Raw genomic sequence first — 10,631 nt, 5'->3', positions numbered from 1 at the left:
AATAAAGTGTCGGTGCTTTTGAAAATTTACGCTTTACCTTGGCTCTAGATCTTAAGTAATGAACATAATATTTTAGGTATTTAAAGACTCTGCTGCAGTCGTGCAAACAGAGGTGTTAGTAACGATTCCGTTGTGGTGTGGCGCCGTGGCGGGAAAAACAAATCAATGAATACCAACTTGGAAAAGTGGACACAAAACCTTAAAATATACTGTTATGTTGTTGTTGTTGTTATTGTTATTATTTGCTAAAGCACAGGTCACTGTTTTCTCTCTTTAGTGGGTTCATCCCACTTTTATTCGTTACTTTTGAACATCATTCAAATAGACAGAGCATGCATCGCTCATAGTATTTGAAGTTGACACAAGTAATTTACATGACATAAAAAATATAATTATGACATAAAGAGCGTACAGTACATTTTTTTCATATAAAAATGTCAATATTGTAACTTATAAAAACCAATTTCTCATATTTTCTCTGTAATAAAAAGTTTAATGAGGATCTATGCTTCCACTTGTTAAGATTTTTTTTAAAACGTTTTCTTTATAAATACAATATATACCAATTGAAAATAACTAGTCAACAGCAAGGTTCCCTGTACATATAGTAATGTTTTTAAAACTAGCCTCAATTCCAAACCTATTAGTGCTTATACTATGTATATAGTTCCATAGCAAGCTTGCTTCGGTGCAACGAAATAATATGCTCTTTTTCATTATCAGTCACTTTACCCTGTTCACATTTATCTGTGTCAGTTATCTTCCATGTGTGAGCATTTTTTTTTTGTGGGAACTAAATTATGTAATAATTAAAAGTCTTATTGTTTAAGTTTGTTTTTCCTAATGTTTTAAACTTTCCTTTGCCATGTTGACATCCAGTCAATTCGAGTATAAAATATCGATGCCATTTTGTTTGGCACGGTACATGTTCTAGCCATCTTTTTCGAATATAATTAATATATTTGATTGCTATTCATATTGCAGCAAATTTGTAAAGGTTTAATTATTTTTTTATCTACATTTTTCAAATGAATGATATCCATCCATTGTTTAGGAATTGCTTTAATTTGGTAAGAAAATTCAGATACCCAGTTAAATTTTTCTTTCACGCTCAATGTACAATTTTTTGCGAACCATCTTGCGGTGGTCTGACTGGAGTGCTTGGTCAAATTGTAAACCAGAATGTGGACCTAAGAGATTACAGACGCGAACAAGAACCAAACTGACTCCAGAATGGTGTGGTGGATTAGGATGTTCTGGAGAAACAACTCAGAATCAAACATGTTCACCAGTTTGCTTCAATGGGGTACACCAACTTCCATGGTTTAGAGGTGAATGTTGCGGATCGTGTCAGCCCAGTGATTGTAAATGGGAGGAGTGGCAAGAATGGACATCTTGTCATCCTCTATGCGGCATGAATCGACAAAAGACAAGAATTAGAACAATTCTAGCTCATGCAACGTGTGATGGACTATGCCCTGGTTCAAGTAAAGACAGTATGAGCTGTAACGATGCATGCGAGAATAACGGTACACCTTTGAATTGTTACTGTTTATGCCAAGTGCCATATTCTGGACAATGCTGTGAGAAATTCATTCCCACAGATTGTGAATTGACACCGTGGAACCAATGGTCGGGGTGCTCTCCAAACTGTGGTGTCAATAGAACTCGAAAAAGAACGCGATCAGTAGATCGTGAAGCTGAATGTGGTGGATTGGAATGTGAGGCTAGTTTATTCGAACAGGAATCATGCTTATCATTGTGTTATCATGGCGGTGTGGCTGAAGACGACGGATGTCAAGGTCACACTCCTTCTATAGGAGATTGCTGTGAGTCTTGTGAAGCAGTAGACTGTAAGTGGACAGAATGGAGCTCTTGGGGCAGTTGCTTCGTATTAAGTCAATTTATTTTCATTAGTATCTACAAATAAAATGTTTAATTAAGCAACGATGTACATTATCATAGTGAACTAATCATATAACTCAATTAGCCTAAATGTTGGTATACTGTTTTATTCTCATCTGTTGTTCAGATGGCGATCCATGTATCTATATCATTCTCTTTTGAATAATCCTTGGAAAAGTGTCGGTAACTCAGAAATAATCAACAGTTCATGTGACACAGGATTTAACTCCAACACTTCATCTTCAGTCACTTTACACTGTTACATTTATTTGTGTCATTTATCTTTCATGTGTGAGCCTTTTTGTTTTTTTGTTGGAACTAAATTATGTAATAATTTAAAGTTTGTTTTTCCTAATGTTTTTAACTTTCCTTTGCCATGTTAACATCCAGTCAATTCGAGTATTAAAATACTGATGCCATTTTGTTTGGCACCGTAGAGGTTCTAGCCATCTTTTTCTAATAATAATTGATATATTCATATTGCACCAATTTCGTAAAGGTTTAATTATTTTTTTTATTTACATTTTTCAAATGAACAATATTCTTCCATTTTTGTGGAATTGCTTTAAGTAGGTAAGAAAATTTAGATACCCAGTTAGTTTTTCTTTCAGCTTTGTAAGTAACTCAGTTGTATTACATAACCTGTTGATAGTTACTACATCTTTTATTGTGTTAATACCGGACCTAATCCAGTTTCTGTACATTAACGAGAAACCATTACATGTGATCATTTTATTACCCCATATTTGTTGGTTGATGACATCGTCATAATATACCGGGTGATGCGCAATACAATCATTGAGCTGAGCTAAAGCACTTAAAATAGAAAAATAGAGCTTTAGTATATAAAACTCAACCGTAAGGCCATCTGTTCCTTTGTTTTTCTTCATACATAGTAATTTCACACTCGTTTAAATGTAGCTCTCCTTCACATGACACTTTTTCAAGACGGGTTATTTTTTTTAATATTTTTTTTATCTAAATATTTTTTAACATTTTCATTATTTTTTTTTTTTTTTGGTTTGAGTATAGTTTCTCAAAGTATTAACTCCTTAGGTCAAGGTTTCACTCGAACTTTGTGTAAGTGTTCCATTGGACCTTCTGATTTTGTTTAATTGCTTTTCCTTGCCATTATTTTTTTCGATTCTGCTTCTCCTTTTTCTACCCGTTTTGTTCTTGCATTTTGTATACAATTCATATCCCCACCCATGACAATGTGTATGCCCGAATGGGTACCACAAAAAGTTTGAATATGTTTTTGTAGGTTTCTACAATCATTAGGGGCGTAAACATTAACTATTAAATATGAAATACCACCAACTTCAATGTGTAATAAAATAAAGCGCCCGTGTTTATTAAATTCGTTTGTAACACACTCATATTCAAGGTCTTGAACCTAAACAAACAAAATAGGTACGACGTAAATTTACACAGCTTGTTTCTAAATGTTAGAGGTTTACGAGTTACACACAAACAAAGGGCGATTTTTAAATGGGCAAAAGATAACTATGTAAACATCTTTCTTGTCCAAGAATCGCATCTTACGAGTGATTCTGATTTATCTGGAAAGGAGAAGCGTATCATAGCTATGGCACGTCCTTTAGTAAGGTTGTTGTGTTTGACCATTTTGTGCTGAACTGATAAGACAAACAAAATTGATTAAGAGTTAACATTATAAAAGAACATTATACTAGTAATTCCCTAGTCCCTAGTAATCGATAGTCCCTAGTAATTGGTATTTCTGAATTGTGTCCGCATCCATCGTTAGCCTTTTTTTACGTCATCGGAAATTGAGTATCCGCTTCCCTGATATCGGATATTTTGGCACGCAACTACTATGCAGGTTGATTGCCATAGAGTATGTGGTTATAAACGTATAAGCTGAATTCAAACATTGTTTATAAAACATGGCGTGGGGGGAAACTGCCCTTGCCATTGTATCTCTGACGTTAGGCTTACTAGTTTTACACGAAAAAGTTTCGCCTATACAATCTCTCTGCAGTTTGGAAAAACATGAAGGAGAATGCAATCATGAGTGCGGTAATAGTGGCGTGAAACTTCGATCATATTATCTCAGTCATTGGTGTACAGGCGAACCCATGCAACATAGCACAACGGTACCGTGTAATAGGTTCTGCTACAACAACGGGGCCCCAATGGACGGTTTTTGCAATTGTCACACTCCTTACAGCGGAAAATGCTGTTCTGAGTGTAAGGCCAAGGATTGCCTATTGAGTGAGTGGGGAAGTTGGTCAGAGTGTGTTCCTGATTGCGGGGGTTATAGGACACGTAGACGGAATGTCATACGAGAAGCACAATGCGGGGGTTCACCTTGTTCTGACAAAATCACGGAAGAACTTAAATGTGAACAAATTTGCTTAAATGGCGGCAACCTTCTTGCTGGTCAATGCCAGTGTGTTATGCCATATAGTGGTGATTGCTGTGAAAGTTGTCATGCGGTAGATTGTAAGTGGAGTGAATGGAATGAATGGACAATTTGTGAGCCATCTTGCGGTGGTAGTCGTCAACGAACGAGGGTGAGGGAAGAATTAAACCCTGCGGTGTGTGGCGGTGGTGCATGTGTGGGCTCAAATACAGAATATAAAGACTGTGAATCTATATGCTATAACGGCCAAGTATCTGCTGAGGGGCATTGTGTCTGTCAAGATGACTATACAGGTCTTTGTTGTGAGGTATGTATGCCACTTAATTGTAGTTGGGGATCCTGGAATGAGTGGTCAACTTGTGAACCAGCATGTGGAAACAATAGGCATAGGACTCGTCAACGAATCTTAGAGGGCCAGTCAAGATGTGGGGGTACCTGTTCTGGTCTTCCAGAAGAATCAGAGACGTGTGATACGGTTTGTCAAAATGACGGGAGTCCAATGGATGGATACTGCTCATGTACAAGTCCATTTTCTGGAAATTGTTGTGAAAATTGTGCTCGGGTAGATTGCAAATGGAGTTCATGGGGATATTGGTCGGCTTGTAATCCGGAATGTGGGGCTGTCAGAAATAGAACTAGAACAATGTTGATTGCACAAAACTCACAATGTGGTGGAACAAAATGTGGACCACAACCATCAGAAATATCTTTATGTCCTCCAATATGTTCGCATGGAGGAACAGCAGATGGCAATGTTTGTAACTGCACACCATCGTATACAGGAGATTGTTGTGAAATATGTGTCGCTATTGATTGTGTCTGGTCTGACTGGAGTGCTTGGTCAAATTGTGAACCAGAATGTGGACCTAAGAGAATACAGACGCGAACAAGAACTATACTCACTCCAGAATGGTGTGGTGGGTTAGGATGTCCTGGAGAAACAACTCAGAATCAAACATGTTCACCAGTTTGTTTCAATGGGGGTACACCAACTAATGATACCTGTGGTTGCCTTCCATGGTTTAGAGGTGAATGTTGCGGATCGTGTCAACCCAGTGATTGTAAATGGGAGGAGTGGCAAGAATGGACATCTTGTCATCCTCTATGCGGCATGAATCGACAAAAGACACGAATCAGAACAATTCTTGCTCATGCAACGTGTGATGGACTCTGCCCTGGTTCAAGTAAAGACAGTATGAGCTGTAACGATACATGCGAGAATAACGGTACACCTATGAATGGTTACTGTTTATGCCAAGAGCCATATTCTGGACAATGCTGTGAGAAATGCATTCCCACAGATTGTGAATTGACACCGTGGAACCAATGGTCGGGGTGCTCTCCAAACTGTGGTGTCAATAGAACTCGAACAAGGACGCGATCAGTAGATCGTGAAGCTGAATGTGGTGGATTGGAATGTGAGGCTAGTTTATTCGAACAGGAATCATGCTTATCATTGTGTTATCATGGCGGTGTGGCTGAAGACGACGGATGTCAATGTCACACTCCTTATACAGGAGATTGCTGTGAGTCTTGTGAAGCAGTAGACTGTAAGTGGACAGAATGGAGCTCTTGGGGCAGTTGCTTACCGGTTTGTGGAAATAATAGGCTTCAGTCCAGGAAAAGATTTTTAAAGAAACCAAGTGACTGTAGGGGAAAGTGTTTAGGAAATAATATCTCTACCCGTCCGTGCGAATCAGTTTGTTTCAATGGCGGAAAACCTATTTCGGAAAGTAGTTGTCAGTGCCCGACTCCATACACTGGGGCATGCTGTGAAACATGCATTTCGGTTAATTGTACATGGGGACCTTGGGGAGATTGGTCATCCTGCCAACCAAAATGTGGAAACAATCGTCAAAGACAACGAAAACGGATTATGGAAAGGCATCCTGTATGTGGAGGAACTTGCACTGGTTCTCCAACTGAAATTGAAGACTGTGAATCCCTTTGCTATAATAAAGGAACACCTATGCATGGCTATTGTCTCTGTCTGTTTCCATTCTCACCAATATCATGTTGTAAATCTACAAGTAAGTAAGCCTTAATGGTTGACAACCTTTTATAATCCTAATTTTTCTCTCTAAAGAGTTGAATTCATTGTCGTGCGTAGTACATGCTAAGACCGCTACGCACTTCAAGTGAATTTAGGGTTCGTATTATGTCAATTTATTTTAATTAGTATCTACAAATAAAACGTTTATTTAAGCAATGATGTACGTTATCATAGTGAACTAATCATATAATCCAATTAGCCTAGACTGGTGTACAGTTTTTTTTCTCATCTGTTGTTCAGATGGCGATCCGTGTATTTATCATTCTGTTTTAAATAATCCATGGAGGAGTGTCGGTAACTCAGAAATAATCAACAGTTCATGTGACACAGGATTTAACTCCGACACTTGGTATCGGTTCAGAGGTGCTGGTGGAGACCAGATGAGTGAAAAGTGTACCACTGTCAACACATGTGGCGTAAAGTTTCCGATATGGTTAAATGGTTAGTCTCAACCATGCTTAGTATTGTTTTGAATGAAAGTTAAAATTATAGACGTGACATTTTTACGTTCAGCAATTTATGAAAGATAATGTTGCTGCTATGTGTGCGTCACACTCAAAAAATTTGATAGGCCTACCTTACAGAAAAAGTAAAACAGCCACCAACAAACTCTTATACTATTTAGATATTATACATTGTTTAGTCAGTTGGTAGAAAGCCTAATAGGAGTCACAAGGTCTTGAGTTCAAATCCAGATGATATCCAATATTATACGGTATTACATAGAGTACCATGGAAATGCACATACTGTGATCTCTAATATAATGACAGTACTGTCTCGCTCGCCTACAACTTTGTGCTTATTATTATTACAGGTAAACATCCAACTACGCCTGGGCAGAACGTAGAGCGTCAAGCATGTGCAAGTGCCAGTAAAGACGGAGTCACAAAGTGTTGCGAATACAAGACAATCGTTACAATTAGAAAATGTTCCGATTTCTTTGTTTACCAGTTTCATGCTACCCGTACATGTGAAGAGGGTTATTGCATTGGTAAGTGAATCTGGTAAACAATAATCTGACAATTTCAATTACCATATACCTTCATTATTCAATTAAATGACCTTCTACAATCTATCTAAATTAATAATTAATGAATGTTAATCTTTTGTTTTTACCGAGGAACCATCAATTTACATAAAAGTTTCATAATTTTGTGAAAAAAAACCCAAATATGCAGTCTTAAAGCCGTTAAAATAAATTATGTTCGATGCTACTGTTGACCTAAAATTGGCTTCCTGAATCAGTAGTTGAACTACTCCAACAAGAAGTTAAGTTGTATGATATTGCGTTTTCTGCTTCTTTTTTTTTAAACAAAATTCCTTTCTTAAAATATTTTTTTTAAATACATAATTTAGTGGAAAATAAATGATTTAGTTGACATAATCAATAAAATAATTTATTATGTATAGCCAGTCTTTTCTTGTTCACTGTTTTCCCGATATTTTCTTTTTGCACATAGCTAAGTATACCTAACGGTGGAGACAATAAGTTTACTCAAAATGGAGTTTAATTCATTATTATATCAATCAAGTAAAAATTACAAGATATGTTATGAACAGTGGAGTTGAATAACTTGGTTGTTAAAATGCTTGCCTTCTTATACCAGGGTATTGGGTTCAATTCCTGTAAAATCAGAATTTCTTTTCACGACTAATTTAACTCCACTCCATAAATATCATTAGGAGACTTAGTTATTAAAGCAAAACTGGGCCATGTTGGGAAAACAGCAGATATCTACTGAGCAGGACACCCAGTATGAAAAAGAAAAATGAATTACCAAATAATAATTTAATAAAATATAAGCTATACTATTATTTTATCTTGATTTAGGGGAAGAATCACCTTGCCCATCGGGAACAACTTCTCTGAATGGATACACTCCGAAGTGTTTTGGTAATGTTACGATATGTGTCACTTCAGAAAATTATGTCCAGATTGTATAATAATAATCATTAAACGAAAACATTGATCTTAGGTAACATATGTAGCAGCAGTTACGCTCTGATGTATCCCCAATTATATTCAGAAATTAGTATTTGATATAATTAATGTCGAAATATAGAATCCCGATACGATGGCGTGCATTTGAATACTTGGAGTATGTATACTATCTTATTTAAGATTAATCAGTGGACCTTCGGTTAAATCAGTATTAATTAGGTGGTAAAATTTATAAAAATAGTATTTAAATCTTCACCCTAGATGGCCCATAAATTGGGAAATATGAAGCATAGTATTTTGATAATTATAATTTCTGTTTAAAAGCCCCGCCTCCGAAAATTGATAAGCAGCCGCAGTTGTATTTAGAGGAGACGTATAGTGGGTTTTATCTGCTGTGTGTGTTCGAGTATCCCGACCATCAAAACGTCTCGTTCGATGTGATTTGGTCATCTGAGAAGGATGAGCTTCACCAAGAAACGTTATTTGAATCAAGGAATGCAACACTGCCTGGTGAAATGATTGATGTGAACCACCTTCTGGTAAGACGATTACTGTATCTATTATATACCGGTTTACTGGAATTAATTCAATTTCTAGCATATTTTGTATTGGGATACAATAAAAATAAGAATTTGTTTCTCATAATTAACAAAAATAACAATTGCTCTTTACCATTATGCATACACATCAATAATATCTCATCTAGGATTTGTGAATACACTATATTAGTAAACATATTTTAAAACAATCCCGAAAATATTTGGTACAGGTAGAATAAAGCAACAAACGTTTTATATAATATAAACAATAATTACAATTCGGCGATCTCGAACTGGTATTAGTCACATGACAAAAGTTAGCCTTACCAGAAACATTGAAGAAAAAACAATTAAAAATGCTGATATTATAATTCTTCTTCAATGTTTTTTTGTCTAATTGTACCGATATATTAACCAAATAATGAAGGATGTTATGCGCCCTCAGACGTTTAGTGTAGAGCGCTCTATAACAGCAAATTTATTATTATTACTACATATTTTAGGCTTTTTTAAAAAATCAGGTCATGATCTACCTTCTTTTATAGATTTACTGTAAAATCACAGCTATGTTCATCTACCCGGATGGGACAGTTAAAAGCACGCCCTCGTCGGCTGTCAGCAGCAGAAGCATTCTACTTAGTGTAGAGGTAAAATTTGATCCAAACATGATGTTTGTTTGAGATACAAACTGCCAGATTGACATTAGTTTACGCTACTTAATTATCTATTGCAAATTATTTACGTTATACGTGATACTTATTAATGTTTTTTAACCTATTAATTTGCCTATGCAGCACCTTCAAGTCATGGATAGGCATATTGTGGGTGTTTGTGTGTATGTGTGTGTGTGTGTGTGGGTGTGTGTGGGTGGGTGTGTGTGTGTGTGTGTGTGTGTGTGTGTGGAGATGGGGGAAGGGGTCTTGCGGGCTGGGCTTGTAACTGGCATATATGTGATGTGGTTCGCTTCGAGCCTGGTATGTATTTAGTAAGACTAATATGAGAGCCAAAGTTTGAAATTTTGGAGGAAGAATATATAGTTAATTTATTCCTTGAATATTGTATATTTCTTTTCATTATCTTACGACTTATTGTGGTTTGGTGTATTTAATCTAATAACAATAAAATAAATAAACGAATACAAATCAGACCTATCATATCTATGTTCTTAAATATATAAAAAAAAATCTTGAAACATCGTACATATTCTCTTAACAGGAACTGCAAAGCCCGGCAAGTGAACCAACGGCTGCAAGCATTTTCAGTAATAGCAACTCAGATATCTCAAACAATAGAAGCCTGCCTATTGGTGTCAGCATTGGAGTGGTCGTTCTATTATTACTTTTTGCTGTTACCCTGTGTTTTGTCATTTTTAGGGAAAAAAGAATAAGAGCGCCCTCGTCTAAGTTGTTCTTTTTGAATAAAAATAGAGGTGGATCGTCTGAAAATATTTATTCAGAATCAGAAGAAGATAATTGTAATACAATGCTTTAGCGGAAATCTTTGGTCTAAAGTTGTGCTCTAAAGTAGTGGTATGTGCCCGGATTTGCACGACAGCCGGCAGATATGCTTGAAGTGGTGGGGGGCTGATTTGTTGTTCTTCCACTTTTTAAAAATATATATATTCCAATGTTTTCACCTTGTGTGAAAATTCAGTATATTGTGAACAAGTTGTGAAATTGTGGGGTTTTTTTGTTTTTTTTTAGCGATATTGGCCCATGATGGCTTTCAAAGCAAAAAAGAAATTTAATTAAATTATCATTTATGTTTACATATATATATATACATATGCATATACATATACATAT

The 10,631-nt window shown here is 36.2% G+C and overlaps 1 protein-coding gene across 1 annotated transcript; it reads left to right on the top strand.

Annotated features, from left to right (window-relative positions):
• Positions 1-3,883: 3,883 nt before the first annotated feature.
• On the top strand, positions 3,884-10,556 carry LOC117123631 (SCO-spondin-like). Its single transcript, XM_033269632.1, has 7 exons — positions 3,884-6,321; positions 6,585-6,785; positions 7,160-7,336; positions 8,177-8,239; positions 8,612-8,826; positions 9,372-9,473; positions 10,042-10,556. The coding sequence occupies exons 1-7, from the start codon at positions 4,005-4,007 to the stop codon at positions 10,315-10,317; spliced, it is 3,351 nt and encodes a 1,116-aa protein (XP_033125523.1). The 5' UTR covers positions 3,884-4,004; the 3' UTR covers positions 10,318-10,556.
• Positions 10,557-10,631: the final 75 nt, after the last annotated feature.

The sequence above is a fragment of the Anneissia japonica genome, unplaced genomic scaffold, assembly GCF_011630105.1.
Source record: "Anneissia japonica isolate Jap-2015-1 unplaced genomic scaffold, ASM1163010v1 scaffold287714_len2871179_cov188, whole genome shotgun sequence".
In the NCBI taxonomy this organism is placed as follows: Eukaryota; Metazoa; Echinodermata; class Crinoidea; order Comatulida; family Comatulidae; genus Anneissia; species Anneissia japonica.
This window is presented reverse-complemented; position numbering and strand designations above follow the sequence as displayed.